Here is a 22,738-nt window from a genome sequence, read left to right as displayed (position 1 = left end):
CTTACCCAATCCATGGAAAAAAAGTGACAGATTCAGGATCTAGCAACAAACCAGCACAGATTTTTAAACAGGCAGTAGAAATAATGTGTTCTTCCCCTGAAGCCCTAACAATGATTAATGTCAGCCACCTGAGTGAGATGCCGGACGCCAACATGAAGTCCTACGTGTCAGGGTGTCTCTAGCTACAGTAAGAGAAACCCCCTTTTTGACTGGCTCAAACAATAAGGAAAATGCATTTTGCCAAACAATGAAAGCCCTGAGGTAGGGGGACCCCAGCACTGTGACAATATCATCAAGTTCCCTGGTCCATTGGCCTTTCTGCTTTTAACTCTCAGGGTGCCAGCAGTGTCCAAAGGCTGGCACCTGGTAGAGTTGCAAGACAACAGCCATGGTTCCAAATGTCACCTTCAGACACAACAAAAGGCAAAGAGATTTGTGTCTTTTTTCAAGAATGAAGTCACTTTAGGAAATTTCCTTTTGTATCCCATTGACCAGAATTCAGTCACATATCCCCAGAGAGGTGTCTAGGGAGGAGAATGCTATCATCATTAGTAGCTTAATCAGGAATTACCCCTGAGTCTCCAGGAAGTGGCCTCCTTGGTGAAGTGGCTGCCCAGACAGAATGTTTCTTGGCAGTTAGGAGTAAAGGGCCATACTATCTGATAAGTAGCCTGTGGCATCTGTGCTGCTCAGTGACATTGAGGGTCGTGAAAGATGTTCCCTGTCTTCTACCCCAACCCTCCCAGATCACCATCCCACAGGACATCAGAGCATTTGGGAGGGAAGGCTACTGCTGTGACTAATAGCCTAAATATGCCCCCCAGTTAATACAGAGAATGCTCAGATAATGGAAATCAGTGTAATGAGGTTGTCTGCACTAAAGAAGAGCTGTACTGTTCAGGAGGCAAATGTTCTCACCATCTCCATGAAGAAATGCAAACAGATGCTAGACATGTAGCAACTCATACATAAGCCTTCTCAGCTACAAACTGCTAAAAGTAATACCCCTAGACTAAATCCTGCTATATCTAATAATGTCATATAATCAAGACATAATTTTGATTTTTATCAGATCAAAATGCAATTGCAGAACACTTGTGATCTATTGCAGTGTTTGTTAGTTAAGTACTGCCCTTGACCCTAGGTGGGGAAGAAGAGACGTACAAAATCAATTTAGGATGTAAGGCATAATGCAGTAAAGGGGATGGGGCAGGAATGTTCCACAAACTTATCCTCATGTTTAACAGAGGATAAGTAAAAGAAAAATAAATAAATATGAGAGAGAGAGAGAGAAAGAAACAGAGATTGATTAATTGATTGATTGAAAAGGAAAAGACTTTTAAGCCTGGATCGGGGAGGAGAGAGAGAGAGATGATTGGTGGACTGATGGATTGATTAAGAAAAGACCTTTAAGCGTGGACCTTGAGAAATGGATAAAATTGTAGAAAAAATTGAGGAAGGCCGTTCAAGCTGTTGGAAATCAGAGACTATCCTTAGATAATGGATAGTACCATAGATTAACTGGAGAATGAGGACCAGAAGGAAAAGTACTCAGAGATAAAACTGAAAAGACAGATTGCCATCACATAATAGAATATTTTAATGCCTTATTAATTAGTTTAGGCTTTTTTTCTATAGTTTCATAGTGAGTCACTGAAGGGTTTGGGCTAGGGAGCTACTTGATAAGAATGTATGCATTTGGAAAAGTTCTCATGTACCCAGGGTGTTAGAGAGCTTTTATGAGGAGAGAGGTTGGAAGTACAGGTATCAATTATGAAAAATTCAAGTACACATAAAGGAGAATTAGGGTATGAACTAAAGTAATGTCCATAGGATAGAAAGAGGTATATGAAGCACTTTCTTGCAGTGAAAGGACTCAGCAATTGTTTGGACACGGGTTGTATGTAGAAAAGAAGATACAAGGTTTCACTTTGAAGAGTGAGAAGAATGGTAGTAGCATTATTACTGAGGATAGCAAAGCAAGGAGGAGGAGTAACCAGTTTGGGGAATAGAAAATATGAACTTAATTTAGCATCACTGACAAATGGAAATACATGGAATTTCAATGATGATGTCTAGGAGAAAAATCTTGGCTCAAGCTACATTGATCCCCTATCTGAAGTCTGTGTAATTTAACAATATTATTAAATGAAAATATATATAATAACATAGTATATTTTACTAAGTAAAATTCACCCCAAAAGTTAATTTTGTTTAATGATACAAAGTTACACTGTACATGAAAGTCTAGTTTGGTTTTGGTAAACCTTGCCACAAATTGAATCTTTCGAAATTTAGCCATTTGTTTAAATGCCCATAGGCACCTGTTATACAGAAAATTTCTATACTGATAAATACTGAATGCTTTATATTAATGACTCATTTCAGAAAATGTACTCATTAAATGTTGTAATGATATACAGATCTTGGGAAATTGGGCCATATCTTTATAGAAGTCATAGTTGCAGCCTTAGTCATCTGTTGCGTCTCTAAGAGAACCTTGAAGAAATATTGTTTGGTTCTTTTACTACAAGGATTTTGTCTTCTACAGACTTGTGCCCACTTGGACCTTATTTACTCTTGCTGCCTTTCTCATTCCTGTCTTTCTGTAAACAAGCTGTAACTAATTCCCATATGTTATTGCTTCCTCCAAGGACATTTGCATTTTAATAACAGTCTCTTTGAATACTCAAAAGTATGGAAGACCTAATGGACTAGATATCTAGTAGAATATTTTTTTTTATAATGAGGATGTGTTTTTTTTTTGAGGAAAGGAAGGCAGTAGAGCATTTCCAACATACCTTAAACCATATTTTCTAATTAGCTATATTACTACTGCCAGCCCTAACTCCTAGCTTGAAATCATAAAAACTTCCGGTGTTTGAAATGCTTTATACTCCAATGACCCAGTTTGGTGCAGAAATCCCACCTATATACTCCTCCACAAATCATAGCAGTCATTAGAACACTTTCCATCTTAGGAATCTCACTATTTCACAAGGTAAACAATTCAAGTTTGTTTGTTTGTTTTTAATATAGCCTTAAATGTAAGTGCATTAATTCTGTACTCTGGGGCCAATGCCTGTTCTATATGCCAGCTATTCAAATCAAAAAGGCATTTAACTTGTTCCTCACAGTACCACCTCTCCTTAGTCTACCCTCTTCCAGACCAAATATACCTCTGGTTTCTTTAATAGATTCTTGTGATACTTTCCAGACCTGTTACCATCATGTCTCTCTTATCAAAATCCACCGAGCATTGTTCACACTCCTCTTCATTGTGTCTCCAGAACTAACAGCAGAATATTCCAGATATGGTCTGGCAAGTATGATATTGAGTGCCCCATTACCTCCTCTTATCTTGAGACTGCTGTCTCATTAATGGAGTTAAAGTTACATCAGCTTTTCTGGCAGCCATCACATTTTTCACTCATACTGTATTCACTTTCAAATAAAAAGCTTTAGCTTTTCTTTATGTGTCCTATCTTTATGTGTCCTATCTCCCTTATTCTTTATTTATTCAGCTACTTTAACTAAAATCCCAAATTTAACATTGAACATAAAAAACATTATTTTTTGTCTCTAAACTATTTTTTTTTGTCTCTAAACTATTAATAGAGAAGATAAAAGAGCACGAGAGTATTAATGTTATGATCATACCATCTCCCCTAAGCAATAGATAGATCTCTTCTTTCAGATTCTTGTTGTTTCTAGCTTAGCTTTAACAGTCCTTTTTACTATCCTTAGCATTTTACAAGTCTCATTTCTTTTTGGTCTTTCATCTTTCTGACTTTGTTCTTATACCTTTAAACAACATTGTAGTTCAGCATTATAGAATCATTTCAGGTATAGAAAGTACGAAAACATTGGGATTTCTATGCTGTAGTTTCTGACTTTACCAAAGTGTTCTTCTATGACACTGGTATTTCCAACTACTGAGCCAGTGAATTGAATACAGATTTTTCTCTGTGAAGGATCCACAGAGGCAAGATTGGATGTATTAATCAAGTCAGGAAATTCATCAAATTTTTAATTCCCAGAAAAGCAAGATTTGGTACCAGAACAAATTTAAAGTTTCTAAAGAAGTCATTTGAACTTCCTCTGTCACTATGAAATATAAACCTGCAATAGGCAGCATGTCTGAATTCTTGCGCAGTTCCATTTTTTTAACCTGTGTATCCTGTATATCAAATAGCAAGACATCAACTTTCACTCAGATCTGTGTAGCATATGTGCTGACTGTCTTCCCAAGAAACTGTTGTAAGGGGAGCTATTTTGGGGGCAATGCCAGGCAGAATAGAAGCAACACTTTAAGGATGCTTTTAGCTGTCACTTCAAAATAAGATGATAAATTTGGAAAGCTGAGAGGGTTGTCTGCTTTGTATTACTAAGGTTTTGAACCTGGTCTTCACGGTGATTGCTAAAGGACATCGTATTATTTCTACAAAAGGAATCTGTAGCCATATTCTAGAAAACAAGAAATAGCAACAATAAAAACCCTTTGCCTGGGCACTGTCTCCCATTTGTCTTTTTAGCCACTAATCTGCAGTGTAATAATCACCAGCGTTCTTTCCTACAGTGGATAGCAATGTGGGTGATGCAGAACTGAGACCCAATGTACTGGCAGGTTACATGCTCAGGAAGATAAAATGCATTCTCCTGATGTGGTGTATTTGCTTATGATTTTACATTGTTTAGCTGGAGAGAAAGCAAGAAACATAATGCCCTTTATAGTATCAGAATCATTATTGTATTTCTGTGGTCACATTTCTTCACTTAGACCATTATCAAATCAGCATTGAATCAAAAGGAAAATTGCTGAGCCCCTAAGGACAAACTACTCTTTCTAATCCATTTTGAATAAAACAAATGATGCTGCCTCATTTTGAGTGACGTAGGGGAGAGCATGGGTGAAGGGTCCCTCTTTTGAGGACCTTCTGTTTGCTAGCCATTTTTATTAAGTATGTAGCTTAACATTCCCAGGTGCCCCGTAAGGTAGGTTGTATTAGATTCATGTGACCAGATCAGGAAACTAGGCCTTTAAGTAACTCTTCAACTTCCCTCCAGCACAGGCTGGTGAAGGTTGAGCAGTGTGTTACAAAGCCCATGTTCTTTCTATTAGACCACGGTGCCCCTTTCTGCCATTCATGGGTGCGTACATTTAGTTGCTGGTGGTAGCAATAGTGGTATTAGAGATGATGACTTATTTCTGTAATGTTCAAAAGGATTTTGCTATAGTTCTGGGAAAATAGGTAGCATGAGAAAATTATACACAATTTCATGGCACAGACTTCAGTCTCGTCAGGTTCCCTCAGTACCTCACCATCACGCTCTACAAATTTTTCCCCACATATTCTTCCTCGTGACCCCTGTCGCCATCATCCAAAAGAAAAAACTAAAAAATATATATTTTTTAAAGCAAAACATGAAGTAATTGCTTCAGGTCAATTATTGTGATTTCTCTGCATTCTGGAGAATATAAATGTGCCGTAGTTCTTTGCTCAAAGTGAAACCTTCTGATGCTTCACATCAATTAAGTTTACTGTAAAATATTTATGTGAATGTTAAGCCCTCACAGCTCATTTATAAGGTATGTGTCTTGGTATGTACAGATTCTTATCACTCTGAGAGCGTAAATAACACTAGTAACAAACGTTTTCAAATTATTTGTCAGCATGCTTTTGAGGTGGGGTGAGAATAATAGTGTTATTACAGCCCCCTTTCCAAATGGCTTTTCAAACTCTTACGATATTGAAATGTTAAGAGGAATCGTCATAAATTATAGCTTGTGAAGAATATGTGAATCCAGGCCAAAAATATTTAAAGCTAAGGGAACGGATGAGTAAATAGTTGGATTTGACTCAAGATCTTTGCAATATTTTCATTAAACTGCTGAAAGATGTACTTTTTAAAATGTAAATTCAGACACTGACATTTGCAACCTGCACACAGAGTTTCTTATGAGCATATAAGGTCACTTGGATGATTCACTGAAGTGTGATCGCCGAAGGCAGAGATGTTGTTGTGAGTTGCTTAGTTTACAGAAGCCTTTGAAGCGTGGTTATGTAACAGTCTGTGTTTGTTAGAATCTAGGCTTTATGCAGCAAATAAAAACAAAGGACTTAATTTAGGATTAGCTAGTTGCCACATTCTATCAAGATTTTATATGTAAAGGTTAATTTCTGGACTAAAAATGTAGAGCTTAACTTTTTAGTTTTCCAGGCTTAGATGTTTTGGTAAAAAATTAAAGGAAGAAAAAAAAACAAGTCCAAGGGTTTCTCATAAAAGATCTACATAGTGACTTTGAACAGATGCAAGCATGTTTCTTTTCCTCATGCGCATATGTGTGAGAGAGAGAGAGCACAAAAGCGCTTTTACTCTGTGTCCATTTAGTGATGAAGCTCTTTTTATGCGAATGGGGACAGGTAATCCTACTAACAATTTTATATTTAACGTAAGTCCTCCTTTTGTTTCTGTAGCTTCAAAATGGATGTACACTCATGACCTTGGTTAGCCTTCTTTAGTTTCAAGGTGAAAGTAATACTTTTAAACATTACCTCATTACCTAGAGGTACTTTTGGTAATTTTTCATTGTTAAACACTGTCCAAAAACCCCTGTGATGTAATGATAATGACAAACGTGTACCCCCCACCTCCACTGGCAATAAAGAGCCTATGATTTAGCTTCATTTTCTACTCAGGAATTTGAGATGAATCACAAAGTAAGGAAAATATTTTGCAACTGCTGTAACACTTTTAGATTGGTTTAATATATATTCATAAGACTATAGGTAGTAATGAATAATGAGTGGGCCCTTACTACACACAAACGTTTTTAGTTTTTTTTTTTTTAATAGCTGAGTGCTATTCAGTGTCATTCAACAGCATTTCTGATTTTGGTTCATAGCTCAGTTGCTCAGTGATAGTCTCCTCTGGTTCCAGAAATTCATCTAACAATAGCTCAGTCAAGATTTCTCTCCTGTATTTCTTGTCTTTCTGGGAAAAACAGAAATCAGAAATATTATTGTATGCTATAAAAACAGGACATTCTCACCTACTAGTTGTGTCATTAATGGGAGGAAAACATTTGTTCCTAGCATAAGTATTTTTACCAATTTGTGAAAAGAGGTACTATTATATGGCAATTGACTCCAAGATACATGGTAAGACTGTCTTTCGTATATTAACAATTATATCTTTACTTGGAATATATTAGGTAAACAAAAGCTAAATTGTTGATTGATGGATGGATGGATGTATGGATGGATGGCTGGATAGATGGAGGATACAGTTTCCTAATGGTGGAAGAGCCCTTAAAGTTGTTCAAAATTAAGTAATTAAAACACAGAGATTTCTATAATCTATTGCTTTTCCCTTAGAGCAGATGTTTAATTAAATGGTAGAAAGGAAAAATTGATAAAATATTATCAATAACATACATCATGATTTTGTAGAATTTAAAATTGTGGAATCTGCTGTCAGAATACTTGCTGAACAAACTTTCATAATAAGACCTACCATCTATTTACAAACATATGCTTTGCATGCTGCAAGCACTTTACATTCACTGTCTCATTTAGTAAACTTTTTCCTTTCCTAGGGAATAGCATTGCAAACTGTAGAGGAAGGAAAAATCCACAATGAAAACACTGGCCTGAAAGATTTCATATCTAAACTTTCTTTTTAAATTGTCCTTTATTTAATTAGTCCAGAACAGATTTTTCTCTTTTATTTTGAAAAATAAATTATACATATCACCTTTATATCTGATGCCAGCTTTTTTAAAATAGAGCATTCAGTATCTAAAATAAATTTCTAATATATTGAATGTTAAATTACTTTTTCCTTCTGCATCTCTGTAGAAATTAGCCCACCACCCCCCCTTTTATTTTTTTTTTCAGTGAACATCTCCTGCCTACGAGAAAGCTGTTTGGATCTTCTATAAGTGAGATATTTTTATTTTCATCATTTTCTGTTAAGCTGTTCTAACTCTCACAGAATCTCACAGGGTCAAATTGAGGGCTCAGTGTTTCATCTATATTTGAAAATGGTACCTGAATATTCCAGAAGATTTCTTAAAATTAAGCCATTATCTAATTACTGGTTCATTATAAATGTTTAAGGGCTCTTAAGGATATATGGGTGCTACAACCAAAAGAAAGTTGTGTCTCTCCAGAGAAAAGTGGAAAAAGTAAAGCCATGAACAATGTGTTCTTGGAAACAGTGGTTTCAGTTATAACCATGTGTAAGAACCATCTCTAATTCTATTAATGTGGTATCTCTTATCCTAAATGATGGCAAAATGCCTAATTAATCCCTATTTTATTTGTGAAATTTATCTGTGGAACTAATTAATCCTTTCGGTAGTTACATGATACCAACTGTTGAATAAGGAAAGCATTCTTTATTATGTTATTAAGTAAAATTATTTAATATATAACTTAAGTGCAGTCATATTATCTTTTATTGGCACACAATTAACATTTATGATAGGAACATTAATTTAAACAGAAGATTATTTTCTTTGTCTGTAAAATTATAACCATTACTGTAATTTTTTTCCCCATAAGCTCTTTATTACTTAGGGAAATAGTCAATTTCACTCTACTACCTTCCCTTCTAATGCTCTTCCTTTTTGTTCAGCCTGAGGAAAACAAAAGGAAAGTAAGTTTCTCTGTGGTAGCATTCTTTTCTGATTCTGACACATTCCTTTCTTCAGTTTGTTCTCTTACCCTAACATTCTTATCTCACAAAGGCTCATGTAACTTGTATGGCAGTAGGTATTTCTGGGTCTTATATTTGTAAACATTGAGAAATTTGCTCTTTTTCCTAGGATAGTGGTTAAGAGCATTAGCTCTGGAATAAGACCATCTGAGAGTTCAAGTTCCATCTCTTCCACTTACTCATGAAAGTAATTTCTTTGTTTCCTAGTTTTCTCATTTTTAAAACACCTACTTGTAGAATTATTGTCAGAATTAAATGAATTGATGGCATGTGAAAGGCTTGGCAACAGTGTCCAGCACATACTATAAGCTCAGTACCTGTTAGCTGCGATGGTCGTAAAGTCTTCTGCTCCCTGCTATATCTTTTCCTCATTCTTGTGCCATTGGCCCACCTTTCTTCCTTACCTCCACTTTCTCCACATGCTGCACCACTATCTTGATTTCCCTTTCTTCTCTAATCACTCTTTGTGTTGTCTTTTTTCCCCTCAGATCCAAACCCAATCATTTATTCTTTTTTCTTGCTCTTTTCCCTTGAAGAACTCACACATGCTCATAACTTCAACTGTAGCTCTGTGAAGATGATCCCTAATTGCCCCTTCTACCATGGTCTTCCCCTATTCACTAAGTGAAATTTTGTGATGTTTAATGACTGTTAGGAAATACTGAGCAGTCTGGAATCATAGCTTTTTGAAAGATAGAAGAACTGTAGCATGACCTGGTTCTATTCAATTAAATAGAATTGGTTGGATCAGATGTATTTTAGAGATGGTTTCCAAATTTGTACCAAAAGTTAAATTGCATAACACTTGACAGTGTATGAATACTTTTATTTATATTGACTCATCTTGCCCTCACATCATCTTAGTGATGGGGTCAGGCAAGTATTTTTATCCTCAAATTAAATATAAGCATTAGAAAGATTTATAACTTTCACAAGATCATATTCTTAGTAAGTGAATAAATGTGATTTAAGTCTAGTTCCTGTAAGTTCAGCACAGTTTTTTACTTGGGCACCAGATAATTCACCTTTTGTTGCCCTGTAGAAACACCATTAAAATAAGTAAAGTGTGTCTCACTAACTACTTATAATTTTATTTGTTTTCTCTGCTTCTCTTTGTAGAAGTTAATGGTGTCTCTGACTAAATGTCATTTTTTGCAGTGTTACACTGTCCTAGTTTCTGACACAAACACAGATCAATTTAGCTGGAGTATTTTTAAAATAAACATATTCACTTTAAAGGGATAAAATGATTTTCTAAGGAAAAAGATGACTGCTCAAATATTTGTTAAACCAGGATATAAATCTAAGTATATTTCAGCTTCAAGTGCAGATTGAGAAAGTGTCATGCTAGGTGCTGAAGGATGTTAGAGGATAAAGAGTCTGGGGACTAAAAATCCCATAGAATAAAGAACACTTTACAAAGAGGTGAAAGAGAAGCGTCCTGCTATCATCAGCTTTCTTTCATTTAATTGTATATATTTCCTTTTCTTGCCTTAATAATTTTGAATGTAGGAAATTTATTCCTGGTGATATTTTGTTTGTTGACAGCTTCAGACAACTTACCTAAGGGATATACAGAATTGTCTTACTGGATTTGGTTAACTCTTTTATGACCATAGTAGTCACATCACTTTGGAATTTTAATAATATTTGGATAGTCTAAATAAAACTCAACATTTGTGAAATAACTATAAAAATAAATAATTAAGTCTACATAGAATTTGATCCAAAATGTGCCAGAATTTTTGCTCATTTCAATTACGTAAATCTTTATATTTGACTATCATAGCCAAAACATTGGTTCATTTTGTTTTGAATTGTACAAAAATGCACTTTTCAGAAATAACTTAGCAGCTTTACTCTTTTCTTGTGTAATTCTTTTCCACATCTACCTAGTAAGATTAAACCAATATGATTGTTTTCAAGATAATTGCAAACTACTATACTAGATTTATTATACCCCTGGAAAAAATATATGTTAACAATCACATGTGTATGTGTGTTTAAAGCTCTCTCACTCAATTTTTTTGGTGCCTGTGGAGAAATGTTTACTTTGAATCTTTTTCCTCACAATCATCAACCTAGGTAAAGTTTTGATAGTTACTGACTGTGTGCCCAGAAGTGCTCAGGAATGACTGGGAGTAATGATGCATGTGTGCGCGCACACACACACACACACACACACACACATACACACATACTCCTGTAAGCTTTACTTGACAGTTTCTCAAGGAAAGCTAGCTCAGCCCCTTCTCATTTACCTTTCTGAAGCACTGAGTAAGCCCTAAAGTATTAGATTTTCTATTTGGTCTTAAAAGTTAAAAGAGAAAGAAGAATATAGACTATCCATTACTCCTAATAAATTTTGACTTCAAATAAAGAAAAAGGATGTTTCTACTACCAACACTAAAAGAGTAAGCTTTCAAATGTTTAAGTATTTTAATGTTCATTTACTTTGCAGACTTTAACTGGCAGATGGTGGTAGAGTGTAGAAAATATTATACCTAAGTGCCTATCCTGGCCTTGCCAAATTATGTATAAAATCATATATATATGATTTTTCACAGTCATTTTGATGTTCAATGCTTAACTTCAGTCATCTGTATAAAGAAGGCTAAGCAGTCAAGTTGAAAATACAAGTCTTTGAGTATATGTCGACTTTAGTAAACATGTAATCATTTATCCACTTCAACTAAGAATTATATAAAATGTCTGTCTCCAGGGCTCATACCAATCAGAGTTATTCACTTGAGAATTAATTGCTTCAAGCTGACATGCATCTGTTTAACTGTTGTGACTGTTCCAGAAAGAAGGAAAAAAATCTTTTAAAATGTCCAAGTAAAACTTTATAGATAATGAAATGGGATTGTGTTAGACGTTACATTGTACGGATCTGGAATATTAACTCTATAAAATGAGGGAAGAAAATCAAGGTTGTTCTTTTATGACTAAAGTAGTGTTAAATTATTTCTTAAAGTTTAGCAAGAGCATGCATAGATCAAAACCCAAGGAGGATACTACCATAGGAAAATAATGAAAAGAAGATCCACTCAATAAATATTCCAGGTACTAATCTAGGTCCCAGGTAGAGGGGAAGAGGGGGGATGGGGAAAGACATATTTCTCTTATAGAGGTTTATTTTAATTAAAGGAAGAGAGAAAATATAATAATTAAATTTATAGGATGATAAAAGTTGATAATGCTGTGTTGAAAAATCAGGACAAATGCAAGAGCGTGTGGGGAAGTGTTTAATTTTCAGTTAGGATGTTCAGAGTAGGCTTCTCAATCTTTCTCAGAAGCATGAGGAGCATTTTTAAAAATCCATAAAATGTTAGGGCTTCCCTGGTGGCGCAGTGGTTGAGAGTCCGCCTGCCGATGCAGGGGACACGGGTTTGTGCCCCGGTCCGGGAAGATCCCACATGCCGCGGAGCGGCTGGGGCAGTGAGCCATGGCCGCTGAGCCTGCGCGTCCAGAGCCTGTGCTGCGCAACGGGAGAGGCCACAACAGTGAGAGGCCCACGTACCACAAAAAAAAAAAAAAAAATCATAAAATTTTAAAAAGTGTGTAGTCCTCAAATAGTTCAATGTACTGTCCAATCAAACTTCAATGTTCAGCTTGTTTAAATAACAGGAAAAGTGTTTAGATTCTAGTGAGAACAAAGACATGGGAGAAAGGAATGGAAAAAAAGGTCACAAAGGAAGCAAAGGCCAAGTTGGGCGTAAAAAGTAAGAAAGTAAATCAACCTACTTTTACATTTTTCATCACTTTAGACAGCAGTTTAAATGGTCCAAGGTCTATAATAATAATATAAAGAGCAGCTAATAACTTGAGCATTTTTCCCAGCACTGGGCACTGTGTTAAGCACTTGATGTACATTGCTTCTGTGAATCCTTGCAGCAACCCTCTGATATATTACCTCCATTTTACCAGTGAGAAACTGAGCCTCCAGGAAATTCAGTAACTTGCTGGAAGACACACAGTTGGTAATTGGCAGAATCGAGTTTAGAATGCAATTGTTGGACCCCAAAGCCATGCACCCACTGTATTTTACTGTTTTAGGATGCTTTCTCCTATTCTTGTCTGTCTGCATGAAATAGCTTAGATGATGCTTACGCTAATTGTCGTTATTTTTCAGGAACTTTGAAGGTTCCAATTATATTTTCCATTTATATATACATTGCATAGGACTCTATTAAAGGATGTATTAGAGTAAGTTTGGGTGAAGACGTTTCTTTATAGCCTATGTCAAAATTATTTTGAGTTCAAAAGCACAAGCACAATATGTTTGTAAAAAATGTTGCATCTGCATGGTCAAAACTCATTTTTATGACAAAGTATGTGTTTAAAAGATGTATAAAAATTGGTTGTTTTTTCTTTTGCAGTTCTAAATAATTGCTATTGCTTCATCAAATAATTGAATTTATAAGTTCTTTGGGTAATAATCTTTAATGTCACAGACAAAGACCAACAGTTTTAGAGGGAGGTTAGTCTAGAAGTGTGGGCATATTTTTTCCTTATTTTCCTTTCTTGAGTTACTGAGAAACAGTGACATTTTTTAGTTCAAGTTATATAATCTTCTAGGACAAAGAAAAGTTCCTAATTAGGTTAGTCAAAGAATTCTGTTAAGTATTTAGAATAATATTTCTATTTGCATAGAGAAATATGTAGTGCTCAATATTTTATATTATTCAATTTGGTGCCTAAGAATGAACTAATAATTTGCTTGAAAATGCATTTCAAAAAGCATAGCAATCCGTTAATTAACATGGTAGATTATATTTGACCCCCTCGTCCTTTGAGTTTACTTTATTGTTACTCTGCATTGTACAATTTCTAAGAATGTATAGTTAAGGAAGTAAGCTTGCAGGAGTTGGAGTTTATTTTTTAGGCTAAAATCAGAAACCTACTGATGAAACAAGCACATTCTAAATTATACTAGAAATATACTTTTGTTTTTCACTTAATTAAAACATGTGGTTGTCATTTAAACTTTTAATGAAAACATTGTTCACAAACTTGAATGCACGTGTAGCTCATGCATTGAAGTTGTTGCTTTTTTCAAGGACAATAAAATTTTAATGTAAACTAATAAAAATTTTAAAAAATATATTGTACCCTTAAAGGGAATTTCCACTTGCCTTTCATTATATTTAAAATATACTTTGACTACATTCAGTAGTAAATTTCCTATTTATTTTTATTTTACCCTCTTTTAATTTTATTTTAGAAATAGTATAATATTGGGGGAGTTTTTTTTTTAAATTAAAGTTAGGTAGAGCAAAAAACTAAATGGATATTGTCTATTGAAAGTAATATACTCATAAATGTCCATCGCCCTATAATAGTTTCAAACAAATAATGAAAATATCATTTCCATTTCCATTGGTGAATTTTTAAATCATCGTATATTCTAGATGACAGAGCTAAAGATAGAAATGCCTAAATCAGATACACACACACACACACACACACACACACACACACCTGCCTCACTCTAACACACATACATTCATAAAACATACAGCAACACATTACAAGTTTTTGCTACTTCTATATTTGGAAAGAGAGCAGAGAGAGCAACTAAAGGTTGTCATTTATGACCATTTCTGTAGTTCAGGACAATAAATGATGTATAATTTAACTATATTTATAAAATAGAGAGACAGATCTATTTGAGACGCTATACAGCCATAACCTAAGATTTTGTGAATTAGGGCTGGCAATAAATAAAATTCAATCCATGAAACATAGAAAGGGGAGCATTATGTTAGAACATTGAGGCAAGTCCTGTGCTGGGTGGTTATCTTTAGACTGTTAAAAACATGAAATTATTTTTGTTTTCTACCACCTGTTCTTATACTGCCAGATGTTTGTTCACAGTTCCTTAGAATTTCGTACCTACTGTTTTCTGCCTTTGATACAGATTCTCTCTCCTGGGGTCACTTAACTCCCAAAAGTTATTGCAATCATAATACTATGGGTGGGTTGATTAAAGAATCAGATCTAAAAATAACTTACCAAATTCATATATTCTAAGTGTACATTTTTTTCACATTTTAACATGTCTTCAATTGGGATGTATCTTACAGTGATTATCATGGTAGTGATATTTTTCTCTTTATTGGAGGTGTATAAAATAATTCATCTTAAAATTGAAGGTGTCTTAGATTTAAAGATATATGGTAACTTACCAGCTTTGCCATCTTTATGGCCACCTAGTCACTAGAGAACCCCTTTTATTGTCACTCAGTCTGAAACCTCAGGGTTTGTACCTTACAATAAATGTCCTTAGTTTCTTCAGCAGGAGTGAAGTGAGTATAGTGCAGAATGATTTAAACGATAGTACTTCTTACATCAAAATCCTTATACTTTGAACAGACACTTTATCAAGTGGCTGAGCAAACACAGCAGCTTTTGGAGTATTTGAAGAGCCATTGAATTTAAGAGTCTTCATGTCTTCACTGTTCTTTAATCTTATTAGTACAGGTCTTCAGAACATGGCTCTTCCTTGGTTCAAATTTAAGGACACATGATAAAATAATGCTTAAAACTTCTTATCTACTTCAACCTGTTGATAGATATATCAAATACTTAGGAAGCTCTTGAATTTAAAATAAGAAGAAATAATATTTTAAAATGATGACCAAATGGATAGGGATCTATTTGATCTCCTTTTTTAAAAGAAAATCTCTATAAAAATTCTATCATTCTTTCCCTGCTGTATTTTCCCAAATTGAGCAAGGTACATTTTTTCAGTTCAATAATTTTGTGTTCCCCAATCAAGTGACCAAATGAACCAACTAAACAAGAAATTGATCTAGAACAAATGCAATAAACCTCAGATATCCAGACTCCTTAAGTAATGTTAAGAATTACAGTCCTTTAACACCAATCTTTTAAATTTAATTAAACACTCAGATGGATATCACTTTATCTATTTTCCTTGTTTTTATTCTTCATGTCATGTTCATTCCAACCTCTTTATGCTTAGAATCTAAATTTAGAATTAAACAAGAAATTGCCTGCGAAACACTTTGCCTGCTTCTTGGCATAAAATAGGCATCCACTTGAGGAGAGTAGGGTAATTAGATCTGAATTTGACTTGTGTCTACATCCCAGCTCTGCCACTAAACTTATTGTGTGTCTTTGGGCACAACTATTCTCCCCTTCCAAGTGTTTCCCCAAATTGAGCATCAGTTTCCTTACATTTGAGTACCATTAGTTGCACATCCAAAATCTCATTGGTTTATGTATGTCTCTCCATTTGCATTATCCAAGTTTAGCCATACTACTATCCATGAACCAGTTAGGTCCCTGGCTGGTTTCTCTGACTTAGTCTTTCCTTTGTTCATCCTATTCTACCCTCAACCTTCAGGTTAATTTTTTTTTTTTTTTTTTTTTTGCGGTACACAGGCCTCTCACTGTTGTGGCCTCTCCCATTGCGGAGCACAGGCTCCGGACGCGCAGGCTTAGCGGCCATGGCTCACGGACCTAGCCGCTCCGCGGCATGTGGGATCTTCCCGGACCAGGGCACGAACCCGTGTCCCCTGCATCGGCAGGCGGACTCTCAACCACTGCGCCACCAGGGAAGCCCCAGGTTAATTTTTTTGATTGTCATAACCTTTCTCACAAACCTTCAATGTTCTCATACTTAATTACAAAATAAATCTTAACAGTCTAGCCTAGCCTTCAAAAGTTTTTGTTTATAGACTGTCAATCCTACCTTCCCTCCTTGGCTCTACCTCTCATTGCATATTGCTTTCTGTTTTATTTATAGACATTCATATTCATTTCTAATCTCCCCTTAATAGGCTGTGAGTTGCATGTGAACTAAAACCACATCTTAGTCATTTTTTTTTAATATCTTGTACAGTGCCTCCTACATTGTGTGTATTAAGTGAATGGGAAAATAATTTCTCCTACTTCCCTCGAATATAAAAAATAAGACATGTAATTTGGCCTTTCTTGGTGAATCAGGATTGTCATCCTGAATATCAGTTTCAAAGATGTATTGAGAAGCTATTATGAGAAGGCAGTCTGCTAGGTGTAGGGAGGTAGCTATGAATTAAAGAGATGTGAAGGTGTTGAGATGTCCTGCTAAATTTGTTTTATCCACTGTGGAACTGGAAACCACATGAAGAAGGTAGTTTAAGTGTAAATTGGCTCTGAGTTATATTTTCAGAGGGATGTTCTTTAGTGGAAGACAGGGCTTTGTAGGGATATTGGTGCTGTGTGGGTCCCACGTCATGTGCATGTGTGTATCTGTGTGTCTGTTTGTGTGTGCTCACATGTACATGAGAAATAGGGAGTGAGGGAATGCCTGAGTGAGAGAAGAGAAAAACAAAAATCCAATTGCGCATAAAACCTCTTTAAAAATGTTTATGTTAAGCAGTGTTCCTAAAAGACGGGGTTGCCTGATTTTTGTGTCAACTATGAATTGGCATTTTCCATTGGCACTTGCCATCTACGTCTACAAGGATTAAATCATGAGCTGCTGCATCTGCTGACTTTCAACACCCCCTGAAAGGAGTTCAGGGTGGAGAGCAGAAATGAGGCACTCTGTGCTCTGGGAAAAACTGGCAGATCAGGCCTTCAGATAGTTAGATATTTTCAGGAGCAATTTTATGAGCGCAATTCTTGTATCTCCTCATATATAGAAAAGCACTAAAATCCTTCATCGTGACGTCTGCTCCTGTGACTAGCAGTAACCTGCACGAGACTAGTAGAAAACTTCTGTAAAAAATATGCGCTTGATTGCATGTACTCCCCCGTCACCAAAACCATATATATACTGACCTTCCCCCCTGCCTCTTTGGAGCAGTTTCTCAGAGCTATCTGGGGCGCTGTCTCCCAGACTACAGTCCTCATTTTGCCCCAAATAAAACTTAACTAGCAACTCTAACATTGTGCATTTTTTTAAGTTGACACTTGAGTAGTATGTTGTAGTAATTTACAATTATAAAGCTCTTTCACAATCATTACTTTTAATCTAGTGTTTTAAATTGTTGGAATTTCTGGAGTTTAAGGGATGTGTTTTCTAAAGGACATGGCTGTATTCCCTGGGTAATAGAGACACAGGGCTGGGGAATTCCGAAAGTGGCCACAACAGAATTTTTTTCTTTAAATTATAGATCAGAGAAATATGTCTAAACTGATATTTTGAAACTTTATGGCTTTTGTAAGCTTTTTCTTTATAGGTATAAATTATAGATTAAGTGAGTAGATTCTAACCATTTTCAGTGTGATGACCCCTTTCAATGTCAAAAAAAATTGCTTCTTATATAACAATTGTTCTTTCAGTATCCTTGATTGAGAAAATATATCAAAAAACTTACTACAAATTCTGTGATTTTTTAAATGAATTTATATCTCATTAATCAAAAAAGTACATATTCTTTGAAATACAGTACCAAATGGGTATAATAACATAATTTAGTCTTCAGACAATGTACATATAGAATCCATCCCAGTCCCTTTTAATAACATAATTACTCATTCTGTGAGACCCTTATAACACAATGACCAGTGATTATCAACCCACAGGTTAGGAATCGGTGCTTTTCATGGTATACTTGCTGTCTTCAGTCACAACTACCAATAATCTATGCTGTTAACCAATAATTTAATAATTGATACTGTATTTCCAGTGTTTTAGAAAGGATTCTAGGTCATTATTCTCTAAACTGTATTGTACTCTTTTTGTTTTTGTTTAATGCTTTTTGAAGACTGTGCAAGTATTTAATGAACTAGGATGAAGAACCAAAACTAAACTTTTATTTTAGTAGTTCCTTTCATTCCACAATGCTTCATTTATTTACCATGCCCCTAATGATTTATTTTCACTGTGTGTATTTCCCCATTAAATAAATCCATATGCTCAAATCATGTGCAGCTCTACTGAGTGACTTTAGAACGAGCTTGTGCCCAGTAGTCACCTTTTGAACTCAGTCTTTCTCCCCCTCCCTCTCCCTCTCTTTTAAACACAGTAACATGCTGATTAAGGTATTAGTCTAAATTTGCATCAGAGTAGGCTGACCTGGATTGACTGAAGTGGCGCCACCACTCCCAGCAAAAGTTCCTGTGGTGCGTCCATCTGCATCTCTTACCCACACAGAAGTCCCCTAGGCATGAAAATATGGTCATAGTTTGTTATCCACATGTACTTTTTTTTTTCCCATGTACTTTTAATGTGATAACTTTAGCTGTAATGAAAAGGTACAAATGTTTCTGAGATTAAATATTTATATACGAGGAAAAGAAAATACAGAGCACCTAGACACCTATCTGTCTCCCTCCTTAGGCTAGAAGAAACTTAAATTTCTAGGTACCCATTTATATTTACTTGTGGATTTTTTAATCAAGTATCATTTCTAGACTTTCTGAGCATAAGTTTGAACATAATAACCATAGCTGTTATTTTGTTATAAATACAATAATGCTAACATGCATAGTAGCTCATTGTGAAAAATCAGATGTTAAGTTGTAGCAGATCACATGATTGCAACATGAATCCACCTGTGGCATGATGGATAGTATGTTTGCATGATCTTGTGCATTAATAGAAGCATGCTGCTTGTAACCAAGGGGAAAGAATGAGCCTACTTGGTCTTCAGGCCACACATGGACCTTTAGTTCTCTTCTGTGTTCCTCACTTTATCAACCAGGATCTAGCAAACTGCAATGAATTCAGAGATAGGGAAATAGTAAAAAGCCATATCAAATGAGTAATGATCAAAGTTTCTGGGATTACATTTAGTAAGTATTTAGTTATGTATGCAGAGGACACATGGAGACAAAATAGCTATTGTTAAATATTTGAAAATTACTGTATTTTGAACTTATTCTTTATGGCTTTTCTGGGTAGAAAAAGTCCCAAGAAATCAAAATTCTGTTTAATATGGAGAAGAATTTCTAACAAATGGAATTAGTTACATGAAAAGGAAAGTAGATTCTTCGTTAATAGGTATGGATGATCATGTGACGAGCTGTGATAAAAGGATAACAAGGATCCCACGAGTGTGCAGACTAGATAGCCTATAAAGCCCCTTTCAAACATGATAAACTCAAACTCAGAAATCTTAGAGAAGAAATGAGAACGTAGCACAAATCATCATTAAACAGTTTTCAAAATACTCACTTTTAAGTCCTGTCTCAGAAATGTTTTATAATGTCTCATTCAACTCCTAAACCGTTGTGGTTCCTTAAGAGTTGTACGTACAAAATTGTGCTAGATTCAGATGCAGCGGAATATGGAGGACACCAGAGACTGGACCACAATACCGATTTCTTTTCTAAACCTTTTGAACATAACAACTGTCCCTATTCTCTTTTGGTAAGTAAGATTTTTAAGGTATTTTCATTTCATTTAAATTTAATTCTGTATTTTCAAAATGATGTGTTTTTGTCCAAGGAAACAACTCTTCAACAAGTAAGCAACTTGGAGACAAGGCAGAGAGTAGGGAAATAGGATTGCACTAAAAAAATAGATGCAATGTGTGGTGCTAGACTGAACTGGGTTTTGGAAAAACAAATAATACAGAATATTTAGCTGACAATTGAGGAAATTTGAATATTAATAGGATTAAAAATTATTTCTCAAAAAATAAAAGGAAGGCACATTTTAGTTTTCTGTTATGAATATTTCTATTTTTATACAATTTACTTTCTTTCTGTTCTTGCTTTCTCTGTAATATTTTACATTAAGCAGATTTCTACATTATTGGTTATCTAATGAAGTTTAATTTAAAACACCTTAAAAGAATCTGTATATACATCTTTTTCTTTCATGTAGTTATTGATGACTGAATTCATTCTAGTTATAAAATTCTCTGGTTTCCTTATATTACTGAGGAGAGTGTTGTATTATATTAACTAACTTTTACTTTGTGATGTTGACACAATGAAAGAATATTGCTTTAGACTACTAAATTTAATTTATTTTAAAAATGTAGATAAAATTTTGCCATTTGCAACAATATGGATGGACCTGGAGGGTATTATGCTTGGTGAAGTAAGTCAGACAGAGAAAGACAGATACCATTTGTTATCACTTATATGTGGAATCTGAAAAATAAACAAACAAATGAATATAACAAAACAGAAATAGAGTCACAGATATACGGAACAAACTAGTGGTTACCAGTGTGGGGAGGGAAGGGGGTAACAGCAGGATAGGGGGAGGGATTAAGAAGTACAAACTACTATGTATAAAATAAATAAGCTGCAAGGATATATTGTACAGCACAGAGAATATAGCCAATATTTTATAATAACTATAAATGGAGTATAATATATAAAAATTTTGAATCACTATGTTGTACACCTGAAACTAATATTATAAATCAACTATATCAATAAAAAAAATTAATGTAGAATTTAGAAGCTCTGCAGATTTGGAGGAATTCTTCGTTTAATTTATGGCCAAGTCCACATCTGCATTATGTATGTTTTCCTTTTCCTGACTAGTTATATATCTATCTTTCTTCCTCTTCCCTCTTCTCTCTGTCTCAGATCTGCATTTTTTTGTTTGTTTCACAATAAAAGGTCTTGGATTAAGATTTAAGTCAGAAAGAGAAAAACAAATATCGTATATTAACGCATGTATGTGGAATCTAGAAAAATGGCACAGATGAACCTATTTGCAGGGCAGGAATAGAAAGGCAGACATAGAGAATGGACGTGTGGACACGGAGGGGGTAAGGGGAGGGTGGATGAATTGGGAGGTAAGGTTTGACATAAATACACTACCATGCATAAAATAGATAGCTAGTGGGAACCTGCTGTATAGCATCGGGAGCTTAGCTTGGTGCTCTGTGATGGCCTCGTTGGGTGGGATGGTGGGGGGGAGGGAGGTCTAAGAGGGAGGGGATGTATGTATGCGTATGGCTGATTCACTTCAACGTGCGACAGAAACTAACACAACATTGTAAAGCAATTATACTCCAATAAAGAAAAAGAAGGAAAAAAAAAGGAAAGATTTGTTTCACTTATGTGAGGCCAGGATGTATCCCACAAATGTATGGCTTTATTATTGCTGTTAAATTCTCTCATTTTTTTTTAAGTTTGGGTAAAAGTCAAGCATGAGAATCTGTTTGGTACCCCTGGCTCCTCCATTTTTCTACTATATCCCCAACTCTTAGGGTGGTACCAGCACCTTACTTTGTAAGCTGCCATATTATATATGTCAAAGACAGTGGCATAAAATAAATAAAACGAGCAGGGATGAGCAAGATTAAGTTGTTGATTATCAGCTCTGAGGAAAGTCAGTAGCCTTAGGAAACCTAGGTGTTACCCTATGTGTGTGTTGAGGTGGGGTGTTGATGATGTTGATATGGCTTAGATAGAGATCTAGATTCATATGTATTTTCAAGAGGGAGGGCTCAAAGCTGCTAGTGGATTCTATCTCCAAAGAATGATTGCCGTAGTTTGTCAGAACATTCAGTTTTGACATGTAAAATAAGACTGATACAAATAGTTTCTGACATGAACAAGAAAACGGTCTTAAAGCTCTGAAATAACCAAAAGAGTTAGAGACCCCTGAGGGGTTAGGGAAGGTGACAGCTCATAAAGAGGAGTCATGGAGAAGTAGCACCCACTTGTGATAAAGCTGAACTTGAACCAGTTGAACTAGACTGAAAGGGTTTTGAAAGTTTCAGATAGCAAAAATGTTATATAGCCGGGCTTCCCTGGTGGCGCAGTGGTTGAGAGTCCGCCTGCCGATGCAGGGGACACGGGTTCGTGCCCCGGTCCGGGAGGATCCCACATGCCGCGGAGCGGCTGGGCCCGTGAGCCATGGCCGCTGGGCCGGCACGTCCGGAGCCTGTGTTCTGCAACGAGAGAGGCCACGACAGTGAGAGGCCCACATAACACACACAAAAAAAATGTTATATAGCCAACTTTCCTAAAGGTTCGTGTATCCAAAGAGGGCTCTATTGGGAAGGGAAGCCTGGTAATATAGTAAAAAAGACCACAACATGTCATGGCAGGGAATTTGGGATCATTTACCAGCTATGAG

General features: G+C 35.5%; 1 protein-coding gene across 1 annotated transcript in view; it reads left to right on the top strand.

Annotated features, from left to right (window-relative positions):
• GBE1 (1,4-alpha-glucan branching enzyme 1) overlaps positions 1-22,738 on the top strand; it is a 292,212-nt gene that overhangs the window by 256,057 nt on the left and 13,417 nt on the right. The window contains exon 15 of the mRNA XM_060010479.1: positions 19,939-20,056. Within this exon, the coding sequence (XP_059866462.1) occupies positions 19,939-20,056 (118 nt within the window). The remainder of the gene's footprint in view (positions 1-19,938; positions 20,057-22,738) is intronic.

Source organism: Delphinus delphis, chromosome 4 (genome assembly GCF_949987515.2).
Source record: "Delphinus delphis chromosome 4, mDelDel1.2, whole genome shotgun sequence".
In the NCBI taxonomy this organism is placed as follows: Eukaryota; Metazoa; Chordata; class Mammalia; order Artiodactyla; family Delphinidae; genus Delphinus; species Delphinus delphis.
The sequence above is the reverse complement of the archived record's forward strand: the minus strand, read 5'-3'. Positions and strand labels throughout refer to the sequence as shown.